Source organism: Leptinotarsa decemlineata, unplaced genomic scaffold (genome assembly GCF_025532065.1).
Source record: "Leptinotarsa decemlineata unplaced genomic scaffold, Ldec_3_MD MMD2_tig00004307_RagTag_RagTag, whole genome shotgun sequence".
In the NCBI taxonomy this organism is placed as follows: Eukaryota; Metazoa; Arthropoda; class Insecta; order Coleoptera; family Chrysomelidae; genus Leptinotarsa; species Leptinotarsa decemlineata.
Window position 1 is genome coordinate 6,789,985 of NW_027412606.1, and position 24,960 is coordinate 6,814,944.

At 35.0% G+C, this 24,960-nt stretch overlaps 2 protein-coding genes across 2 annotated transcripts in view; one reads left to right on the forward strand and one right to left on the reverse strand.

Moving 5' to 3' along the window:
• LOC111510619 (phospholipid-transporting ATPase ABCA3) overlaps window positions 1–3,831 on the reverse strand; it is a 122,688-nt gene extending 118,857 nt beyond the window's left edge. The window contains exon 1 of the mRNA XM_074178878.1: window positions 3,573–3,831. The gene's annotated coding sequence lies outside the window, so the exon portion shown is untranslated. The remainder of the gene's footprint in view (window positions 1–3,572) is intronic.
• A 15,627-nt stretch (window positions 3,832–19,458) lies between these two features.
• On the forward strand, window positions 19,459–21,689 carry LOC141483884 (uncharacterized). Its single transcript, XM_074178880.1, has 4 exons — window positions 19,459–20,033; window positions 20,268–20,330; window positions 20,527–20,649; window positions 21,390–21,689. The coding sequence occupies exons 1-4, from the start codon at window positions 19,757–19,759 to the stop codon at window positions 21,584–21,586; spliced, it is 660 nt and encodes a 219-aa protein (XP_074034981.1). The 5' UTR covers window positions 19,459–19,756; the 3' UTR covers window positions 21,587–21,689.
• Window positions 21,690–24,960: the final 3,271 nt, after the last annotated feature.

Genomic DNA, 24,960 nt, shown 5'->3' on the forward strand with positions numbered 1-24,960 from the left:
TGATATACGGCCATCTTGTTGAAGCTACATTTGTCAAATGAGTTGACAATTATGCAGTCTGAATATTACTGGAGTTTTTTTCCCAACACCAAATCGTTATTTTTACACCTCGACACGTGTTTCGATCACCAAGTGATCATCTTCAGGAGGAAGATAAAACTAATAACTACTCAAAACTAAAGCTACTTATACTAATCAGGTACATCATACAGGTAGGTAATCAGTAATACCACCCATACAAGTGTACCACCCTAAATTAATTTTACAATTGGCCTTTCTATTATTTACAATATGTCCTTATGTATGTTTAAATGTTACAGCTATATATAGAACAATTTTCATCTATATAAAATTAGTTTCACAATATTGCCTATCTAAATATATTTACAATGTGTCTTTTTTGTAGTTATCAGTAAACCCAACAATATTATTTCAACAAGCTATATAGTATGCTATTTGGTATTGGTCCGTTGTCGTTATTCATAATATTATTATGTTTACTTGTTTCCATACTCTCATAGGCATCTAGTTGCCTGTTGTTATTAACTTGTCTAACTAATCTTAAAGAACTGAAGTCTATGAAATGGTTTTGTTGCAAAATATGATGGGCGACTGCTGATTTTCGCATACGGTCCGTTGGTAATTGTCCAGAAACCCGTTACCAAAGATGATTGCAGAAGTGAAAGGCGTCCTAAAGAAATGCGACAACATACTTACCACTCAACTGAAACGGAAGTTACAAGTTTCCAACCCAACGGTGTCGAAACTATATTGCCTCCCAAAAATCCATAAACTGGGAAAATCAATGCGCCCCATCGTGTCAGCTATTGGAGCTCCTACCTACCAAATAACGAAGTGGCTCACTAAGGAATTTGAAACCTTGTCTATTGCGGAACCAGGTTTTAGTAAAAAAACTCTTTAGAGTTCATACAACATACAAAAAACATGGTTCTGCAAGAAGGTGAGATTTTGGTTTCTTTTGATGTTAGTTCATTATTTCCAAGCGTCCCAATTTCACAGACCTTGCAATACCTCAGGGAACTACTAGAGAAAAATAATTTCAATAACAACGAAATCGATGGATTCGTTTCTTTTACCAATTTGTGTATGAAACGAAATCGTTTCCAGGTAGAAGGTTGCTTTTATGAACAACAGTAAGGAACGGTCATGGGAAATCCCCTGTCCCCCTACCTGGCAGACCTGTTCATGAGCAGATTCGAAATGGAAACTAAAGAAAAGTCAAAGTATTTTCCTAGGATTTGGCTAAGGTATGTGGATGATATTTTCGCGGTATTCGATACCAAAAAATCGAATATCGAGGACTTTGTTTCCTTTTTAAATAATAGATGTCCATCAATAAAATTCACGTATGAAGTAGAAAATAAGGGACAACTACCATTTCTTGACGTTTTGGTAATGAGGAGCAAAGATGGAGGGTTAGAATACGATATATTTAGAAAAGAAACAAGCACGTACAGGTATATTCCTGACAGTTCACATCACTGTAGACAGCACAAACGTGCTGGGTTGAATTTTTTGATGCATCGTCTTTTGACTTTCCCTCTAACACATTCTAGGTTCACAAAAGAAAAACGTACAATACAGGAAATAGCAGCCACTAACGGTTTCCCGAGGGGTATTGTAAATGACATAATTAGGAAAAAGAAGTTTAGGTTAAGAATTAACGAAATCTCGACTTTCAGAAAGGACAAAAACCAAGATAAATACATCTCAGTTCCATACCACCAGTATACGAAGAACTTTGGAAAGATTTTCAAGGAACTAGGTATGAAGGTGATTTTTAAAACAAGTCATACACTGCAGAACCTTTTGGGAAGTCCAAAAGACAAAGTCGAGAATTCGGAAAAGTCTGGAATTTACGAAATTGAATGTAAGGACTGCGATGCAAAATATTATGAACAGACAAAAAGATCTATTGAAGTGAGATATAAGAAACACATAGCACACTTAAAATATGGAAGATTTGAAAAATCAGCAGTCGCCCATCATATTTTGCAACAAAACCATTCCATAGACTTCAGTTCTTTAAGATTAGTTAGACAAGTTAATAACACAGGCAACTAGATGCTTATGAGAGTGTGGAAATAAGTAAACATAATAATATTATGAATAACAAAAAGACACATTGTAAATATATTTAGATAGGCAATATTGTGAAACTAATTTTATATAGCTGAAAATTGTTCTATATATAGCTGTAACATTTAAACATACATAAGGACATATTGTAAATAATAGAAAGGCCAATTGTAAAATTAATTTAGGGTGGTACACTTGTATGGGTGGTATTACTGATTACCTACCTGTATGATGTACCTGATTAGTATAAGTAGCTTTAGTTTTGAGTGGTTATTAGTCGAGGTGTAAAAATAACGATTTGGTGTTGGGAAAAAACTCCAGTAATATTCATTACTACACCAAAGGTTTCAAACAGTATATCACAAATTATGCAGTCTGTTTTGCCAAATCACCATGAACTGATATAGTTTCAATAAAATGGGTGTTCTGTATGGGCAACGTACCGCGCGCCTCGCGCATTTCACGACCAACACCTGTATGTCGACGAAACGCAACATCTGCCGACAACATCGCCGCTGTCTGTGAGAGTGTGCAGGAGAATCCGAAGCAGTCGATTTGGTGTCGCTCACAAGTACTCGGCCTTTCGCAGATCACAACATGGCGAATTTTGCGTCGTGACCCATACAAAATTCAACTGACCCAGGAACTGTAGGTAAACGACCATAGACAACTACGTGTATTCGCTAAATACGGGTAAAAAATGGGTACGTGAACAAACAAAATTCTCAAATTTGGGAAGATCCAAGAGCAATGCATACCGAAAAAGTCACTGCATGGTGTGGATTTGGGCTGACGGCGCTACGTAACACACAGCTCATGCCACACTGGATATTCTGCACGAGATATCTGAGGGCATGGTCATCTCACGTGGAGATGATGTGAACTGACCTCCGAAATCGGGCGATTTGACCCTGTTAGACTTTATCTTGTGGGATTTTCTCAAGTCGCAGGTGTATACGAATAAGCCACTAACCACAGCGGTCCTCATACACAACATAACCCATGTCATCGGTCAAATTCAGTCTGATTTATGTATGCGCTACACCAAGAGAAGCCGCGCCGGACATTTGAATGATTTTATATTTCACACATATCGACATCAAGAGATCTTTCGAACGAACGAAAAATTTCGATGAAGTTCCACACAGACTTTGTTTTATTTGAATTCGAAGATAGAAAGCGCTCAAAGAAAGACACTATATATAGTGAAAATCTGAGTCGAAACTTGATTTTTAACTGCTAGTGTAGCATAGTTTTGAAACACTCCGTATATCCGAATATTCGTTCATGTATTGAATGCGTGTACAACTCGAGAATTCAATCGAATTTTGATTATTCGGTGAGAACATGTTTATGATTTAATTCGACACAGATTGCCGAATAAAATCGATTGATAAAACATGGTTGAAACCTTGACCTTGATCTCTGCTGAAATTTCCCTAATGAGTGAAATATATGAAATTGGAACTCACCAGTATTAGGTTTCTATTTCCCTCCACAATTCAATATCTGAAATTGTAAGTTATGACTCGATATTTTCGGTATGATCACTGAAATCAACTCTGTAACGATTTTTAGAGGTTAAAACTCCTGAAAATAGCCTGGCAGTGGAACGCGTGCGTCTGAATGGAAAAACTGTAGCGACAGAACTTCTCCACCAGATCGAAATATAAATTGATTGTTGAATTCGTATCAGTAAAAAAACTCAACATGACACTGATATTGGTTGATTTTTCAAGATAAGAGAACTACTGCGAAAATTCGCATCGATCCATCGATGATAAAACAATCATCAAAATTGAGTCACAGTCTGGAGTGTGTTTATCCAAGAGCTAAATTTTGCCAATTGAAGTTTGATCTTTTGCCCGTTACTGAAATTGAAAATTTCTACATGATTTTCCTATACAGGGTGAGCCATCGAAAACTTGTCATGGAGGTTTTGGGTACTAATCTTGCAAATCCGAAAAAACGCTCAGACAGGTCGATTTTTATTGGAGGGGAGGGGGGAAGTTTTTTCTCCATTTACAGCGTCGTCATTTCAACCCCGGAGCAGAGGGGTGAACAACCCTTGGAATTTTAATAAGAAATAGGGAGCGAGTCACTCATCGTTTGAAAGACCTTGGAATTCTCTAAACGATGTTGTACATTTTTTTAATTTGAACGTATTTAAAAGAGTTCTTTCCGATAATTAACTTTTTCAATATTGTTAATAGCAACAAATTGTTGTGCGCCACTGCTTACTTGGAATATATTTGTAACTCTTTCATTTGTTTCTTACGCTACCTTTTTGTTAATTTTTTAGTTCTTCTCTGATAAGGGGACTATTACAATTGAGAAATGTTTAAAATATCTACATTATCTACATTTTTACTAGTAGTGGTGCCGTAAAGTGTTGCTAAAGAAACAATGGTTTACACAACTGCAGAGAGGGTAGGATTGATTGAACTGTACTATGGAAATAGACGTTGTGCTGCGAGAGCCGCTGAACTGTTCAATCAACAACATGGGAAGAATGTGTCCGCGACAGTATGTTTTCGATTTAATTGCAAAATTTCGCGCAACTGGATCTGTAACAAATAAAAAACGGTAAATCAAACCACCAGTAACAAATGAGGCGACACAAGTGGCAATTCTGGGCCATGTTGAGCTTGACCATACTTTGAGCACAAGAAAGTTAGCATTTGTTTCCGAGGTGTCACGAACTAGCTTTTGGCGTATTTTAAAAACCCACAAAATGCATCATTACAAGAATAAATTAAGGCAAGAACTGAATGAAGATGATTTTGATCGACGCTTGCAATTTTGCGAGTTGGTTAGTGAATGAGCGGTGGAAAATCCACCATCATTTGCTTCAGTGATGAATGTTCTATTTTTCTATATCGCACAGTTATTCGCCATGATTGTCGCTATTGGGCTGATTCAAATTCTCACATTATTCATGAAGTGCATACTCAACGTCCACAAAAATTAAATGTATGGGCTGGAATTTTTGGTGGCCGTATTGGTGGCCCATTGTTTTTAGAAGGCAATATAACCGGACAAATTTATCTGGAGCTACTGGAAGATACTATTAATTTCCTTCTCCCTGATATTATTGAAAACGACCACAATTATCGGGAGTATCTGTTAATTTTTCAACAAGATGGGGCTCCTTTGCACTATGCTCTGCCTGTTCAGCAATATTTAGATCAGACTTTTCCAGATCGCTGGATTGGGAGGCGGGGCAATATCGAATGGCTATCACGATCACCAGACCTCTCGCCGTTAGATTTCTTTCTGTGGGGTCATTTGGAAATCAGAATTTACTGTACTCCTCCTGCATCACTAAAGATTTACGGCTGTTTTGAGCATATGCCCATTTTGAGCATATGTTAACATGATAATAGAGTAAGTAACTTCAAATCTGAATTCAATATGGTTCGTGTGATATACTGTTTGGAACCTTTGGTGTAGTAATGAATATTACTGGAGTTTTTTTCCAAACACCAAATCGTTATTTTTACACCTCGACACGTGTTTCGATCACCAAGTGATCATCTTCAAGAGGAAGATAAAACTGTTTTATCTTATTGATTTTAAAAAGGATGAAAACTGTAAGTAAGTATACGCCATCAGAAAATTATCAATCTTAAGATACGAATATTTCACACTTCGGCGCACGAAAGCATATGCATGAAAAATTCGTGAATATATTTATTTTCTGATAAACTATATTATGAAATTGATCGATAAAAAATTGTCATATTTGTCGTTTGTGATCAATCGTTTTTGTTCAGTCTGGCAATGTTATAAGGCGTTAAGCTGCTATCACTGGAAATCCCCGGTCAAAGACCTCGGGACTTCCCCGTGATAGAAAGCCAATCAAAGTATCGCATTCAAACGCAGTCTCGCTTCATGTTCCTCTATCATAATTCCTAAGTATTCGTTGTGAGAATAAATAATAGTGTTACATAGTTTAAAAACGACAGCACGTGTTTAATAAGTAGTGATTTGGAGTGTGTCGTGAAGAAAAATAATAACAACTGTGTTTGTCTTATTTTTCAAAAACAAAGTAAGAAGTATTTATTATACTTACACTCATATTTTTTATAGTGCTCTTTACAAGACACCTTGTGATGCACTGTCCCCTTGTCCCCCTACCTGGCAAACCTTTTCATTAGCAGATTCGAAATGGAAACCAAAGAAAAGTCAAAGTATTTTCCTAGGATATGGCTAAGGTGTGTGGATGATGTTTTCGCGATATTCGATAACAGAAAATCGAATATTGAGGACTTTGTTTCCATTAATAGAATTCACGTATGAGTTAGAAAATAAAGGACAACTTCAATTTCTTGACGTTTTGGTAATGAGAAGACAATATGGAGGGCTAGAATACGATGTATTTAGAAAAGAGACAAGCACATACAGGTATATTCCTGACAGTTCACGTCACTGTACAATACAGAAAATAGCAGCCATTAACGGTTTCTCGAGGGGTATTGTAGATGACATAATAAGAAAGAATAAGAAGTTTAGGTTGAGAATGAACTAAATCTCGACTTTTTAAAAGACAAAAACCAAGATAAATATATTTCAGTTCCATACCACCAAAACACGAAGAATTTTGGAAAGATTTTCAAGGAACTAGGTATGAAGTGGTTTTTGAAACAAGTCATACTCTACAGAGCCTTTCAGCGAGTCCAAAAGACAAAGTCGAGAATTCGGAAAAGTCTGGAATTTACGAAATTGAATGTGAGGACTGCGATGCAAAATATTTTGGACAGACAAAAAGATCTATTGAAGTAAGATATAAGGAACACATAGCACACTTAAAATATGGAAGACCTGAAAAATCAGCAGTTGCCCATCATATTTTGCAACAAAACCATTTCAGTTCATTAAGATTAGTTAGACAAGTTAACAACAGGCATCTGGATGCCTATGAGAGTGTGAAAATGAGTAAATATTATAATATTATGAATAACGATGGTGTATATATATATATATATATATATATATATATATATATATATATATATATATATATATATATGATATCTGATGGTATGATATAGATTATGAGTAGTATACTATATATCTTGTTGAAATAATATTTTATTTTTTAGATTTACCTGACATTACATAAAGACACATTGTAAAATGAATTTACGATTAGTAGATAAGGCAATATTCTGAAAAAAAATTTTTACAACTTATAATATTTTAATTATTTGATTTACCTAACTATTACACAAGAACACATTGTAAAATCAATTCAAGACTAGTAGGTAAGGCACTAATGTGAAGTTAAATCAAGATACTTGAGCCGCAGGTATCTAGAACAGGTATATATGGTATAAATAAGGATAACTTTGTAAGTGTGATTAGTTTGATCTTCCTCTTGAAGATGAACAGTTGGTAATCGAAGCCCGTATCGAGGTGTTAAAATAACGGTTTGGTGTAGGGAAAAACTCCAGTAATATTCAATACATTACCTGTTTCATATATCTTCACTTTGTTGCTCTAGAATCCACCTTTTTTTTCTGTCATTATGCGTAGTATATTTTATTCAACATATATTACGTTAGTGAAATACTAAAGTAATATGTATACAAAGTGATAGATTCATATATTATATTCATCCAATGTTTATTCAAATGTATTAGTCCACTTATTATAAGTTGATTATACTAAAGGAAAGAAACAAGTACCACAAATATTATTTTTTTTATGGGAAACGGATACAATATTGGGCACTAAGAGGGATAATGGGAGAAAATGCAAATCTGGTTCAGCAAAAATAAAAAAAAAAGTTTTTTCAACTAAAATGAAGCGGGTAAATAGCCGGAGTGTCACTCGACTGGGGTTTTAACACGGCGACCTAGATGTTTTTTATTACTTTCTTATCTTTTTTTCGTTAATTCTGAGTTTCTTGTTTAATGTTCCAAAAAAGTACATAAGTAAAAATGTTCGTAAGTATTTCTTAATGATTAAAAAATTGTTCAATTCCAAGTGTTTCTTTTTGATTTATAAATCCTTCTTCTTGCACCATCAGAGGGACTCGCCAAATGTACCTTGCTCACATTGAATTCAGGTCTTGCGCCGCCACTGCAAATAACACTCGTGAGATTGTGAGATTTTCACTGGAAAGTTCACGAAACCACAACACGTGTTTCACTATACAATAACTCCATCAGGTGTGTTCATCCTGGAGAAATTCTGTTTGAATACTGCTACATATAAAACAATTTGAATCATATGAGCTACCTACTTGATGACTGATAATTTTACTTAAGATCAGGTGAAAACTGATTAGAAATTTGAACATTACAAAAGAAAATTGTTGCCAACTGTTCCACATCAGAAAACAGATTCTGAAGAGGTAAAGGAATATATTATATTCGATCATTCAGTATATTTCCAGAATCCTCAAAACTATTGTCATCCAGACATTTCAGAACATTGAGTTCAAATTTCTCGCTCCCAACTTCAGCCCCTCTGCTGAAAAATGGTTTGCAAATGTGAAATTGCTCTTAGCATTCAGGAAACAAGTCTTGTGTTCTCTTATTCTTTGAAAGAAGGTTTTCCCGTTTGGCCAATATGAAGATTTGGGAAAGAACCACAAGTCAACTTATATACTCCTGATCCAACCGACACTTGGGATTTGTCTTTATTGTTTTTTATTGATTTTACTCAATTATTCACTCAAGTTATTCGTGGAATCACCGGAGTATGTCAATATCCTAAGACGCTGATTATCGTTTCTTGAAATGGGATAGACCTGATTAGTGGCTTGTTTTCGTAGTTTATTTTAGGAGATAATGGAATCGGTATTATCTACCTTGCAATCGTGATTAACAAAAATATATTTGATGAAATTCAGTTGTTTCTAAAATTTACTTTCTGATAGTGGAATACCAGTTAAACAGAGGAATGTCACTCGAGATAGCATGAAGGTAAATGATATCATCTACGTAGATGATGTCTCACCAATAAAACAGACTAAGATATCATCTACGCTGTCTGTTCAAAATATGAGATGATTTTTTTCATTTCTCACAAAAAATATTTATTTATTCATCAATTTCTATTTTGTCCCCTTCGAAGTAGTCCCCCTTAGATATAGTACACTTGTGCCAGCATTTTTTTCAATTCTCGAAACAGTTCTGGTTTGAGCTCTCTCAGCGATTCGGTTTTCATCTCCTCAATCGTCGCAAAATGCCGTACTTTCATGAGTCTCTTCGATCTTGAAAACAGAAAAAAGTCGCAGAGGGGAAAATCTGGTGAATACGGTGGCTGAAGCGTGATTACGATGTTGTTTCCGGTCAAAAAATTACGAACAAGCTATGACGAGTGAGCAGGTGAATTATTGTGATGTGAAAGCAATGAATTGTTTTTCCACAATACCGAACGTTTTCTTCGTATTGTTTCTCGCAAGCGGCGCATACCTCTATACCTCCTCTGCCATGTGGCAAAAACTCGTGATGCACTATGCCACGGTAATCGAAGAGAACAGTAAGTAAAACCTTGACATTCGATCGAACCTGGCGTGTTTTTTTGGTCTTGTCTTTCCTGGGCTCTTTTATTCAAACGATTGCACTTTGGTTTTGAGTCATAACCATGTACCCATACTTTGTCACCGGCCCTTTTGAGCAAATCTGGATCGCCATTTTCAAAATTTACGAAAAAATTGTATATATTTGATATATTTTTTGAAAATAAAGATTGTATAGATCAGATCGTCAGGTATAGCTTAAAGGAACATAAAGAAAATTAGCTGAAGATGTCGAGTAGGGGAATTAGGGGTATGATGGGGACGCTAAGGGAAAACAATAAGAAACTACAGTAGAAATCGACATAATCTTTTCATTCATCAATGGCACTTTAGTTTCTTAATCAACTACAATTTGGCATAGTCTTTGGACGGTAATGTTATCACAAATTTATAATAATTATTATTATTCAAGAGACCATAAAAACCCGTCTGTCCCGTATGTGGGGTATGATAGGGAATGATAAATGGGGCATGATGGGGTTAAGGGGGCAAGATGGGTTTCTCATTCATTTTCACAGAACGTGCATATGAGTACTTTCTCTAAGTTTTCATCATCCACCCCCGCACATGCAGTATGACATCGCTCACAGAGTTGACATTTTACCCAATTTTTGATAGATTTCAGGTAAGTGTGGTTTGTATCATTACAATAAAAACAAACGCTATCTTCTTGTCCTGAAGTTGATGGCCTGGTCTTTTTCTGAAGTTTACTATTTTTGGTAGTAATGTTCTTAGACGATTCACTATTTTTTCAAAAACTATTCACTTCTTTTAGCCGTAACGTTCTTTGACAATTTTGAAGCTTCAAGTTCCTTTTTATATGGAGTTGTTTTACCTCTTCTATATTTTTTCCTTTGTTCGTTCATTTGAACTGCAGGTATTGGCCATATATCTTTTGGTGAAGCATTTTCGAAACTAGAAGTTAAATCACGGCAGACGGCTTGTATGGGAGAACAAATTTTCATGGAACTTCCTGCTTGCACTTCAAATAATTGTGAACAATCTTGTTGTGGGGAATCAGCATTGGCTAGTTGAAGTGGCATACGTTGATTTTCGGAAAGAACGGGTGCAAGATCTTTTTAAATCGATTGAGTTTCAGGTGTACGAGTTTCTCATTCTGAAGAGGAAAGGTTTGCAGAACTTGATAGGGATAGTATTTCAAGTGTAGTATGAGGCTCTGTCTCCATGAACTGAACGTTGACAACGCTTGACGGGGTTGGTACTTCACGGCCTGACTCAGTTCATGGAAGATTACCAGAATGTAATAAAGATGGTGACTCAAGTCCGGTATGAGGCTCTGTCTCCGTCTACTGAGCGTTGACAACGCTTGACGTGGTTGATTCTTCACGTCCAGGATGAGGATCTTTGTGTGCGTTGCTACCTATTAACGGTAGGTTGATAGACCTTGACGTATCTGCATTGTCTTGAACTAATGGTATGTTTGTAGTTTCAGCAGCTATGAAATCAACATCACTAAAATTGTCTTGGTTGTATGGCCATATACCACACTTCCTGAAGCTGTTAACCGCTGTGTACATTGTAGCTGCTTGCATGTAAGCTTGCCCAAATATTTCACCTATTTGGAACTTGGTGATCACACGTCCTGGATGCTGTTGAAATATTATATAGAGAAGAAGACTGTCATTTGTCTTATGTCAATGTATGATGTACTTGTTCTGGCTTCTTAGAAAAATAGAGACGTTTTACAAAATAGATGACCAGGGCTTTTTATTTGAACATGGCGCAGTCTACAATTAACGAAATGAGCCGGAAGTTTTGCCAAAAGTTTGTTTAAATTTTGAGACATAAGTATCAGCACAGCCCTAGCAGTTTCAGTGCCACAAATATGAATTCGTTGAGTGGACCAGTTAAGTTGCCACCGGATTTCAATATCCAAGGGCAGAACGCCTCTGCCGAGTGGAAATTTTGGAAGACTTCTTTTCAAGACTACCTACTGGTCACAGGCCAGAATGAATCTGCAGATCAAGTAAAGCTGTCCATTTTAAGAAATATAATTGGTACAGAATCTGCACGCATAATGAGTACCTTTGAAATACCCGGAAATGAGGTGAATAAATATGAATTTATGATGCAACTCATTGAACAATATGTAAATCCTCGTGTAAATGAGTGCTTTGAGAGGTACACCTTTTTCAAAAGGACACAAAAGGAAGGGGAAAACTTTGAACACTTTTTAACTGATTGCAAACACCTCATCAAAAGTTGCAATTTCAATGAAACAAATCTTGCACAATCTCATGAAGACCGAGCTCTGCGGGACAAAATAGTTATTGGTATAAGGGACCCAACAACAAGAGAAGCACTACTTAGGGTTGATGAGTTGACTTTAGAGAAGGCTATCCATTTCTGCAGGACCAGTGAACAGAGTAAACAACAGAGTCTTATGTTTCAAGAGAGTGCCACTGAAGTAAATTTCGTCCACAGGAAATTTGGGAAACAAAATAGTAACAAGCAAGAAGAGAAATGCAATAAACCAAATAAATCTGAGAGGAGCAAAGAGACTTTCAAATGTAGGAGGTGCCAGAAGATACATGGGCCCCGGGAGTGCCCTGCCTATGGAAAGAAATGCAGAAAATGTGGTAACGAGAACCATTTTGCTGTTGCTTGCAAGGTCAAGAATATCAGAAATGTCGAGCAAGGAAACGACAATTCCAGCGAAGAGGAAGTATTTGTTGGAAATGTATGTTCAAAGAAAACGGAAGGCACTAACATGGTAAGTGCCTGGGAAGAAGTCCTTATTATAGAGAACAAGAAATTTAAGGTTAGATTAGACACAGGTGCAGATGTAAGTGTTATGCCTTTAAGTATATTTAAACATGTAAACAAACAATTAAAAGTTCGCTCTACAGATTATGTATTGAAAGGGTTTGAAGGCTCAGAAGCCAAAACTATTGGTATAAGTAATTTGCATTGTAAATATAAAGGAAAAGATACATATGAAGATTTTGTAATCGTTGATGGAGCAAACCTGGTTCTCTTAAGTGGTCAGGCATGTATCAATCTAAATCTGATTAAAAGAATAAATAATATAAATGTACATAACATAGAGAGTTCAGTTGATAAAGAAAAAATTTTACAGGCCAACTCAGAAATATTTAATGGGTTTGGTAGGTTTCCAGGAAAACATAACATTACAGTAAAAGAAAATTTTGAACCGGTTAGCAGACCACCTACAAAGGTACCTATTGCTATTCGTGGTGAGCTTAAAAAAGAATTGGATAGGTTAGTAGCTCGAAGAGCCATTGTAAAAGTGGGTGAAATGTCTCCTATGGCTAGTATAAATAGAATTGTCTTAGTTGAGAAGGCTAATGGTAAAATACGTCTTTGCTTAGACCCTTCTGATTTAAATTCTCAAATTATCAGGAAGCCAAAAGTTGGTATGAATATTGAAGAGATTTGTTCTAACTTATTAGGGAAAAAACTTTTCACTGTATTTGACTTAGCTGAAGGATATCACCATTTAGAGTTGAATGAAGAGTCTTCATGGAAATGCTGTTTTGCAACACCATTTGGCATTTATCGTTTTATTGTTTTACCTTATGGGTTATCTAATTCTCAAGATCTCTTTCAAGAGGAGGTTGAAAAACACTTTTCAGGTATAAAAAATGTATTGATTTGTCACGATGACATGATCTGCTCAGGCGTGAACAAGGAGGAACATGATATAGCGGTGGGTGAAGTCATGAAGAGGGCAAAAGAAGTGAATGCAAAGTTCAACAAAGAAAAATTGCAATTTTGCAAGGATAGAGTAAAATTTATGGGTCAAGTATTTTCTCAAAAAGGTATGCAAATAGATGAAGATAGGGTTGAAAGCCTCAAAAAATTAAGTCCCCCCACCAATAAAGTTGAACTCCAGAGGATTATAGGTTCATTAAATTATGTAAGACGCTATGTCAAAAATATGTCTGAACTCATGCATCCATTACAGGAACTTTTGAAAAGCAATGTAGAATTTTCATGGTTGCCCAAACATCAAGAGATATTTGATATGCTGAAAACTGTTGTAAGTAAATCCCCAGCATTAGTTCCCTTTGACTGTAACAAAAAAACTGTGTTACAGTGTGATGCGTCTAAAAATGCTTTGGGATGTTGCATGTTTCAACAATATGATAATAATATACTAAAGTTGGTTGCTTGTGCATCTCGCACCATGAATGATCATGAAATTAATTACAGCCAAACTGAGAAGGAAATGTTGGCAATATACTTTGGGTGCCAAAAATACCATGATTTCATTTATAAATACAATGTGGATGTTCAATCTGACCATAAACCTATAGTTTCTATTATGAAAAAACCCATCCATAGTATAGGATCAGTTCGATTACAGAGGTTAAGATTAAAACTTCTGAAATATTCAATTAATGTTTACTATGTCCCAGGCAAGAATGTTCAATTCGCAGACATGCTGTCTCGATCGAGTATTAAGGGTGACAACAAACCAGATCCTGATATGCTGAAAATGGTGCATTCTGTGACTAAACACTTACCTATGAGTGAGTTAAAAAAAAGATCAGTTTAGAATTGAAACATCAAGGGACCAAACATTATCAAAAATTTATGATTATTATTATAACGGGTGGCCAAAACCTAATTCAATACCCCCAAATTGTAAACCATTCTTCCCATTGAAAGAGTCAATCTATGTTGAGGCAGGAATTATCCTCATAGAAGATAAAATAATTGTTCCCCACTCTCTTAGATTATAAATGATGAAATTACTACATAAAGGTCATATAGGAATCAGCAAAACCATAAATAGAGCTAGAAAATTATTTTATTGGCCAAACTTGTCTACAGACGTAACCACTTTTATTAAAGGATGTCGAATTTGCGAAAAATATATGCCTGGGAACTTCAAAGAACCAATGTTACCTCACGATACACCGAAACTTAGATATAATAAAGTTGGTACAGATATTTTGGAATTTGGTAATCATAGTTACTTGGTTATTATAGACTATTTCTCACATTGGTTAGAATTAATTTTGTTGAAAGATAAAACCTCTGAATCTGTTCTAAATGCTTTTCAAGACACTTTTACTCGTTTTGGGTATCCATCCTTCATTATTGCAGATAATTTACCTTTTATATCAAATCGTTGTCTTAAATATTATAAAGAAAAAGATATAACAATAAAGACATGCTCTCCTCACTACCACCAAAGCAATGGCATGGCAGAAAAAGCAGTTAGTATTAGCAAACAAATTTTGAGAAAATGTAATGATGATAAAACAGATTTCAGAGAATGTGTACTAGAATACAATAATTCTCCCATTATTAATCTTAATGCTTCTCCTGCTCAGATTTTGCAGAGCAGAATTTTAAAAAATCAAATACCAGTGACTATGAAAACCCTACAACCAAAAATTCAAACACATATTTACCAGAAACTAGTCTCACAAAAGGAAATTGTAAAAACTAACTATGACAGATTAGTTCGTAGAAACCCTCAAATGTTCAAAAAGGGGGCTAAAGTAGTAATAAAGTGTAATAATGATAGTAATTGGTCAAAAGCTGTTGTAATAGAGAAAGCATCTGAACCAAGATCATACTGGGTGAAGAAAGAGAGCAATAATAAAATCGTTCGTCGGAACACCTCTCAAATGAAATTATCAAAAACAAATCCTGATTACAAATTCATTTGTGAACCAGAATTATTTCCAGATACTCATTATACTAATCAAAATAATCAGAACTTTGAGGACCCTCAAAATGATTCTATTTATAGCTCTCTAAACAGTAGTTCATTTAGCCCAAAAGCAACTCTTTCTAAACGTGATAGTTGTAATAATAGTGACTCGCTATCTAAGTTAAGTAGTCATAGTGCGCGTAGTGCAGTGAGTGCGTTTAACCAAGACTGTACTCCCAATGATCATCAGACTAGAAGTACTAGAACTCGCTCCCGTTATGGTCGCTTAGTTAGACCACCGCGTCGTTACGACATTTACACTTCCAATGAATCGGATAGTTCATCTTGAAGGGGAAGGTGTTGAAATATTATATAGAGAAGAAGACTGTCATTTGTCTTATGTCAATGTATGATGTACTTGTTCTGGCTTCTTAGAAAAATAGAGACGTTTTACAAAATAGATGACCAGGGCTTTTTATTTGAACAGATGCGATCTAAACTAATTTGTAACGGTATGGTCGTACTAAGAACTTGAAGGCCTCATGAAAGCTACATCAGCAGGTTGCAACTTATGTTTGCAATGAGGAGGGAAGCGAATTATCACAACCCCATGTTTTCGTGCAAGATCTATAACATCTAGATTTTGAGTATGACTCACATGTCCGTCTGAAAGCAGCAACACTTTATTACTAGGAGAGGCTCCTGAAAATTGGATGAACTGTTTGAACCAAATAGTGAATATTTCCGCTGTCATCCAGCCTTTTGAATTACATGCTTATGTTGCTCCAGGGGGAGCACGGTCTAGCAAGTCGGCTTTCATACGCTGTCTCGGAAAAATAATGAGTGGGGGCATGTATGTCCCAGCGGCATTGAAACAAATTTCTACAGTTACAGTTTGACCTCTCTCTGCAGAAGATAATGAGCAGACCTGTTTTTTAGCTTTTAAAGCTATTACCTATCTTGCTTTTAGTTTTTGAAACAACAGAAATGCCAGTTTCGTCACAGTTATAGATTTTATCTGCAGTATGTAATGAATCATATGGTTCACCAAGAAGCTGGTAAAATTTTCCAACTGCTACTCTGTTGAATCCCATAGCGCGAGCTGCCAATGTTACCTCTGTTTCACGAATCGATAGTTCAGGATGGCGTTTCAAAAATTCTTTTAGCCAATCAACACCTGCTGTCTCTTTCTCTTTAACAAAATTGTGCTTTTTATTATTTCTTTTGGCTTTTGGCTTTGGCCAAAAGAAATAATGAAGCCAAAATTCGTTCTTCCATGTGCTTCACATACTTTGCTAGTTCTTCTTCTGCTTCTTGCGAAAAAACAGGCTTTATAGCTCCCAGTGGTAAGCGAACGGTAATTTCTTCACCTAATTTAATTTTTTGACGTAACGCTCCAAAGATGATTGAGGAACACCATATTCTGAAGTTGCCTTTCTGTATCCTGTTTGTTTACTCAAAACTTTGTCTACAGCTGCTTTCATGGACTGTTGTGACCACTCTCTTCTTTCATTCTTTTTTTTTGTAGTTCCTAACCATGTTTAATCTGAAAAACAAAAAAAATATGTTTCGATCGATATATCTATAAACAATAACAAATAAAGTAAATTCTATGGAAGTAGTCTTATTTCGTGACCTTAAGGGTATGATGGGGTAATACCCCATTATGCCCCGTACGATTTACAGCATCTTGCCCCAGTCACTTTGTTTAAAAAAATATTTTTTTAATACACGGTTAGGTATTATTTTAAAAAGGGCAAAATAGCTCGCCCTATCATCCACAAAAGGAAAATTTTTACTTGGTATTAATCCATTCATATTAGGTATCTAATCCTAAATAAAAATAATATTCTAATAAGGGATTTACATGAAATTTGTTTATTTTAATTTAAAAGTGCAGTACCGAATCAATCCAGAGTCACCACTGTTACGTCACGAGATCACGTGACGTGTCTAACAAAATCGCAAAAGTAAGCAATCCTGTATGTCCATAATCGTTGAGTCTAACCAACGTCAATATGACGGAGAAGTTTCGATATATAGTATTGGAGAATTTTATAGAATTGACTTTTGACATCAGCAACATTGACACTGTGGATAAAGATTTCCATAAAGTTCGCCTCCATTTCTCTGGAGAGGATCTCTAGAGCATATTGGGGTATTGAGTCTGAACGAATTCATTAGATTCATGTGATTTATGAGATTGTCAGATCAATGATCAAGTATTGGAGTGTAAAATTGAGTTTTAAAAGGGGCTCTGTTTGGTCGATTTGATTTATATCCTGAACAAGATTTTTCATTATTCAATAATGATTCAGAGTTTTGCAAATTTTTTATTGATGATTGATGGTAATGCATTTTGCTACGTGCTTCTGAAAAACAATGCATGAATTTTCTTCATTAAAATTTTTATAACTTCCCGTTTCAAACATTTATTGAAAAATTGTGTATCTGTCTGAATTTTTCAGATCAGAATATTTACTTATATTAGGTTACGTTAGGTGTTAAGTAAGTGGATCTATTCGACCCTCCACCGCAACCCGCAAGGGTTTATTGTGACTTACACCTATTCACACTCGACGAAATAAACCCAGCTCCTCAACGAAGCCGATTAATTTGTATGGTGAGTGGTCTTTCAGGCCACATGGTGATAGTACGGCCCTGCCGAACTCTCAGATCAGATAAATAAAATTTCACCACTTTTTCCGTATTGATTGTTCGAAATTAAAGAACGAATGAATATGTTAGCAGTGTTGAAAAAACGTGTTGTGAAACATACGGAAAAATGAAATATAAGATATATATTTAGTCACGTGAAAAAAATCCAGTAAAATTCCCCTGTTCACAAAGATTATTTAAAACTACTTTGTGCGGCTCAAATCTTAGCACACATTCATCAAAAGATCATGTGAAGATATGTCAGTCCTGTTTGAAAACAGCGTTCATTAATCGAACCAGTCTTTCATTCACTGCAAGGACGATTATAAGTGATTATGACAGTAAACAACAAGATTATTTATCGTACCTCAATTTGAATTTTATCTATCTTTAGAACATCCATGAGCTGAGCTATGATATAATGACTTGCTACATTTTAATGAAAATATTGAAGGTAATTAATTTCCATCGATTATGTATCAATGAAACAAGAGACGCTCCTCCATAGAAAAAAAGTGTTTAGGAAAGTTGAACTCATAGGTCACCGATGCCTGGGTTTTGGTGGCATTGAATGGAACCTGGTTACTTTCACCTCAGTTCGAAGCTGAGCTGTCTGTCCATTTAGTTCAAGTCTCCAGAAAACACTGCAGCTTCTTGGGCTCATTTTATTCATCCATCTTCTCATGACACCCATTCCATCAGTCTCGTTCCCTGCACTAGTTTGTACAGGTTCCGTGTTGAATGTTCGTTATATTCTTTTGGACGTAATTTCGTACGTCCATATATTCCCTGCCTCCTTTGATTCAGTTCCTCACATTCGCATAAGATGTGTAGAGCTGTTTCTATCCCTTTGTTGCATAATCTGCAGCTGAGGTCTCTGTTATACAGCCTCATTTTATTCAGGTGTCCCTCTAAACGGACAATGACCGGTTAGTAACCCTGTAATTATTCTGAGCCGGTTCCTACTATATTGTAGTAGTTCTTCGGTTCTTTTCTCGGACGGTTCCCTAATCAAGATTCTACTGTGTTTGATGCCAAGTAATTTTGTCCAGTACTCTGTGTGCTTCTTATTGGTCCATGTCCTAATCTGGTTTCGTATCAATGATTTTGGTAACCCCAGAGCTGGTCCAGGACCTACATATGAAGTTGATGATCCGCGTCTAGCGCATTCATCAGCTTTATCATCACCTGTAATTCCTGAATGCCCTGGCACCCAGTCCAAAGTTAATTTGTTCCTGTTTGCAAGTTCATTCAGTTCTTCATGGCATTCCCAGACCGGTTTTGATGTCACCTTCGGATTTGTCAGAGCCCCTAGTGCGCTCTTGCTGTCTGTAAAAATATTGATCGGCTCACGTTTAGGTCTACGATTTTGAATACGCCTATCAACTGACAGAAAAACGTAAAACAAAGGAAAAAATAATCATCAGTTCAACGCTATTTCTTACCTGTTTCTGAAGTTCTTGAAAAACATAAAATATCACATCAATTATATACTTTTACAATAACTTGATTGTGAACAAAGAACGCACGCACTTCCACCGACTGTCATGGCCGCACCACAGAATACTGATTGTAAACAATAGAAAAGTAACACACGCTTTCCCGCCAAAATGTAAATATTAGGGAAACATCCGACAGGGGGTGCTGATGAGTGTAATTATATTCTCAGGTACCTAGAGATGGTAGCACTGAAAGACTAATTATCTGAGTAAATATATTTCTGTCATTACTCATTTTATTTTCAGTACATGTTAATCACAAGTTATAAACTTATTTAATACCGATTGTTTTGTGCAAGTTGTATTTAAAAAATGGATGAGAACTATGTTCCCCCAACAAAGCGTAGAAGGTGTTGCGTCGCAGGCTGTACTAATAGGGATAGTAAAAGACATCGTTTTCCCAAAAATCAACCGGATGTTTTCAATACTTGGATCGAGCGAATTAAACCTTATAATTACGAAAATCTTTCTCTAGACAAAATCTACAACTCCTATCATGTTTGTCATGAACATTTTCCCCCGGAGTGTGTGGTGCCAGGAACCAAAAGAGGACTTAAATTTGGTGCTATTCCATCCCTCAGAATACCAGGTAATAAGTTGGACAAATGTACCTTCATTTCATTTTATTCCTCTGCATTTACAAAAAATACAGTGTATATATAGTAGCTGTAAAACTATTCTCACATAATATATGATTAATGATATATTATTTAATTATATTATTATTTCATATATCATATTATTTAATGAACTTTTTTTATTTTTACTTCACATTTGATAATATTATTATTATTATTATCACTTACCTACAATCTTGTTGAAGGTTTCCAAGGAAAACCAGATCACCAGGAATTGAGTGCAAGCGAGCCAGTAGGAATTGACCCAGGTAAAAATATAATATACCTCATTTTGTACCATATTGTGTATATCTATAATATTTTCAATATCTATATTCTCTCATTGGTTGCACCGTTTATATATTCAACCAGAAGAATGAAGATGTTTATTCAGAATTTAATACAGTTAATGTATTATTTTTTTTGTATTAGACATTATTTAATATTTCAATGGAATTTCTTCAGATTATTCCTCAACAAATGAAGAACTTATATACTCAGGACCATCAACTTCAAGTTTTCAGGAGTTACAAGATGAATTTACTAGACCATCTTCCCTTTTATGCAAACCTGTTGCTCTTCCAAGAGGTGAGAAAATTAATATTTTTATATAACAGAACAATTTTTATCTCTCTCAAAAAATACTACTTCAATGAGAATTTGAAAAAATTTCAACTAATCATTGTAATGAAAATCTCATTTAGAAATTACATTTCAAAATTAATATATTTTAGGCAGTACAAACATTACCTAGATTCAGGTAGGTACATTCTAACATTCAATACATTCCAGATATGTTATAAAAAACTAATGTTCATGTTTAGAGTAACTAAGGGCTTAGAAAGAGTATTCCGAGGCCCTTATTTCAACTTTTATTACTTGCACAATTGCACTGCAGTCTCCACTGAACTTTATCTCTAATGGACAATTATTTAAGAATTGGATATTTTATATGAAGCTCTGAGTATAATTATATTTCCACTTATTTGAGTTATGATGTGGTTGTTATAATAAAGTTAATCAAGACGATATATCAAATTATGCTCTCATGAAGAGTTTTATACAATATGTAGCAAGCAACTAGGTATTTCGTCGTTTGTACAGGAACACTATAGGTTAATAAAGGAAATGTTGGGATAGACTTATATAGAATTTGTTAATATTATAATCAAGATAAACAATATATAGCACTAACAAATTACGATTAGGTACATTTAGCTGGTGTTCTCGTACTCAAATCCATTACTTTTACAATCATAATTTTTAATATATATTTTTTAAGATCCACATAAATTATTTTTTTCATTGTCATGTGAAATTTATTTTAGGTATTAGCAAAAGAACATATATTTTGAGAGAAGTGAATGTAACCTGGGCTATCCAACTAACCCCAAAAGCAAAGACTTTGTATAAAAAAGTAAAAACGTGGAGCACACAAATGAATCGAATGCAGAAACAAATAATAAATGGATTACCTAATCACATAAAAGATGTGCAAACAAAGAATTTAAAACTAGTCTTGTAATTTACATTAGGTTTACGGACGTATTTATATATTGATGATGTCTTTATAAGTTATCTATTGACATATATGTATATATTACTAATGTCTTTATTTGTATTATTTTTTTAATTGTATGTATATTTGGATTATTCCCATTCAATAAATATTCATTCAATCATTTTTTATATTATTTACAAGTGCAAACATTAGAAGCTCGTGAGACCAATATAGTGAGCGAGATACTGACAGCTATAAAGGCTGCACCATTTGAAAATTTTCTTCAATTATAAATGTAATCGAAATTTTATTTCAGGTGGTTTTTGCTTAACAAATTTGAAAATTAACCCCACTTAATTGCTATTTGAAACCTGTTATATTTAGAAATTTTCAAAAATGTTAGTAAAAGCTGTTTTTTAAATACAAACAATTCATAAGTAAAATTTCAATTACATCTATTATGAGAGGGAACTTTCATATGATGTTGACTTTATGTGCATACATTAAAAATTTTACTATTCAAATTGGAGCGAACTTTTAAAAAGCCCGCCCTCAAATACTCGGGATTACAGTTTTCTTTCTGTAGTTCAGGTAAAATCCGCTACGGACCTGTGGAGCATTAGTATTTTGTATCTACAAGTATACAGTTGCCTATCTAAACTTGTTTCTGTAGTCTGTGGGCCGCACTGAGTATTGTTCGAGAGAGGCTTCTTTCTGACTGGCTAAAGCGCCACCTCGCAGAAGCGTTCAGTTTTTGGTATGTGTGCGTGACCCCGTCTCACCTCGCTACCCCATCATGCCTCTAGTTCCCCTAATGGAGTTTTATTTTCAAAAATAAAATTCCTAATATTGGTTTTGAGTTCACTGAGTTTCTTTATCATCTGAATGTTCTGAGGTAGAATATTATATAGCTTCGGACAATAATAAAATAGAAACATTTGAGTGTGAGTTTTTTTGAAGAGAGGCAGCTTGAGTGAAAGATTCCGCATAGATCCCATTTCACTTCTTGGCTTTGTATGTTCAAATTTATGTTTATTAATAAAAATCAAGGTTAGGCAAAAATGAATATATAGACATCGGACATTGAGAAGCTTCAAATCTTTAGTTTTTCAGAAGAAAGTAGTCTATTTTTTTTTAAATAAAATTTTCAAATATGTATTTTGGGTAGTCTGCTGTCGATTAACAAAGATGCCTCCCCACACTTCAATATAATGAGTCAATTATTGATTCAGATAGAGAGTGATAGACGATCAAAGCATCAAACTGTCTAAACTGCTCAATAATGTTCAAATTTTCCGGACTACGTACATTCTTCAGGAGATTTTTTATGTTTTTATGTTGGTACGCTCATCTCGAACATATTCTCACAGTTTCAGCTGCTTAGAATGTTTAGTTTGTTGACAAGAGGCATAAAACTTACATTTTTTACGTGTTAAGCGAATTTCTGCTATCGAAAAAAATGGATCAGAGAATTTGCGTCAAATTTTGTGTGGAAAACACTTGAAATGTTTACAGTAGCATACGGTGGTTGTTCTCTGAGTCAGAAAAACGTTTACAAGTGATATATGCTTCTCCTAGAAGGTCGCGAAGATGTAAATGACGACAATCGCCCTGGCACCCCAGCACATCGACAATAGATGAAAATGTTAAGAAAGTGAAGGAAATTGTTATTCAGAATCGTCGAATCACTATCAAAGAAATTGCTGAGGATGCCGTCATGTCGGTTGGCTCACACCATGCAATTTTTTCGTAAATTTTGGAAATGGCGAACCAGAATTGCTCAAAAAATATACAATATTTCTGGACTTAATATCATCAAGAAAATTGCAGTGAATAACGGATTTACAACTGGATCAATAGACAAAATTCTTTACAAAAAACTGCAATTTCAGTCAATGGGCTATGCTTGAAGACAGGCAGTAAACAAATCTATAGAAATGAACTTTAAATGTTTAAGCCCGTCTCGGATATGCCTACACAGTAGGTTGAATGGACTGACGCCTATCAGAAACAACTACTCCACTCGCTAATATCACGAACGGTGTTGGACTGACTAATAATAAAGTTTTTTCTTCCTTATTCAGAGGGATCCGGCAAGTTTCGAATATGCAGTTGGTTAGTACCTCGTCCACTAGATGGAGTGACATTTTTTATATTCGCTCTAACTCGAGACGAGGAATGAAATACTCTGAGAGAATTTCAATTTTCAATTATGGAATATCATCGACTTTTGGTGGATGATGGTCACTATCTTGCACTGACGAGTGGCTATGGAGCCCAAAACCAGTCTGCAAGGGTGCCCGTTTCAAAATTGAAGGTCGACTCTTTCAGTTGTATTGCTAATTGCATATGCTGGAAATTTTCTGTGAAGATTCCTGCACTGACGCCTGTCGGATATAATCCAACACCGTTCGTGGTATTAGCCAGTGGAGTCTTTGTTTTCTGATAGGCGCCAGTCCATTCAACCTACTGTGTAGGTATATACGAGACGGGCTTGAACATTTAAAGTTCATTTCTTCAGATGTTTGCTTTCGATAAGTTGAATAATCAAAATTATAAAGCTTTTACATATTGTGAACAAAAAACAGAAAAAGTGGCTTCATTTTTCATTAAACGAGATATTAAAATTGCATATAGAATAGGTAATACGTTGGGAAAGTTAGTTAAAAATAATAAAGGCAAAACTTCCAAATTCGAGATATCGAGAATATATTGAATTGTGGAACGTGCCCTAAGGTATATATTGGCCAAACTGGCAGAACATTTGGGGATCGTAACCAGGAACGTCATATGAGCTATGTAAATAAGAAAACAAGTTCAACATTTCCAGATCATTTTTTTGAAGAAAAACATATCTTTAACGGATATTTTGAAATTTCAAACATAGAAAATGAGAGTTTGAAGCTAAATCATTTGGAAGCAATGGAAATTAATGAACCTAAATGTTCAAAGATTGAATGACTGAATGACCAACTGAGTTTAATCGGTTCACCAATACTAAACTTGTTTTTTTAAAAACCGATTAAGTACAATTATTGATGTAGAATTGATGTAATATGCTTTAGGTAATCATATTTGAAGCTGTACCTTAGGTATATAAAATTACATACTCAATTGTGAGTATGTAATATAAATATCAGAGTAAGAATGAACTTATAGTACTCAAACCACCACGAAAAATCTACTGTGTTAGCGAAACATATCGTTATATATTCCTCAAAATGAAGTTTGTGGATATTAAATTGTTATGCATAGTTTATGAAATTAACCAGTTCTCTTGATACTGTTCACAAACGTGCGAGGTTAGGTGGTATAGTCAGGTTATCGCATTTTCAAGACTAATTTATCTAAAGGATCTAATTTGAACGAAATTCTTGAGCAGTTTAATTTACATCAGG

Bases quoted from the DNA above. Each gene is read 5' to 3' on its own strand.
- LOC141483884 (XM_074178880.1), top strand. From the start codon at position 19,757: ATGGATGAGAACTATGTTCCCCCAACAAAGCGTAGAAGGTGTTGCGTC. The intron at 20,034-20,267 runs GTAATAAGTTGG...ATCTTGTTGAAG, and splicing joins TCCATCCCTCAGAATACCAG to GTTTCCAAGGAAAACCAGAT. The intron at 20,331-20,526 runs GTAAAAATATAA...GAATTTCTTCAG, and splicing joins GCCAGTAGGAATTGACCCAG to ATTATTCCTCAACAAATGAA.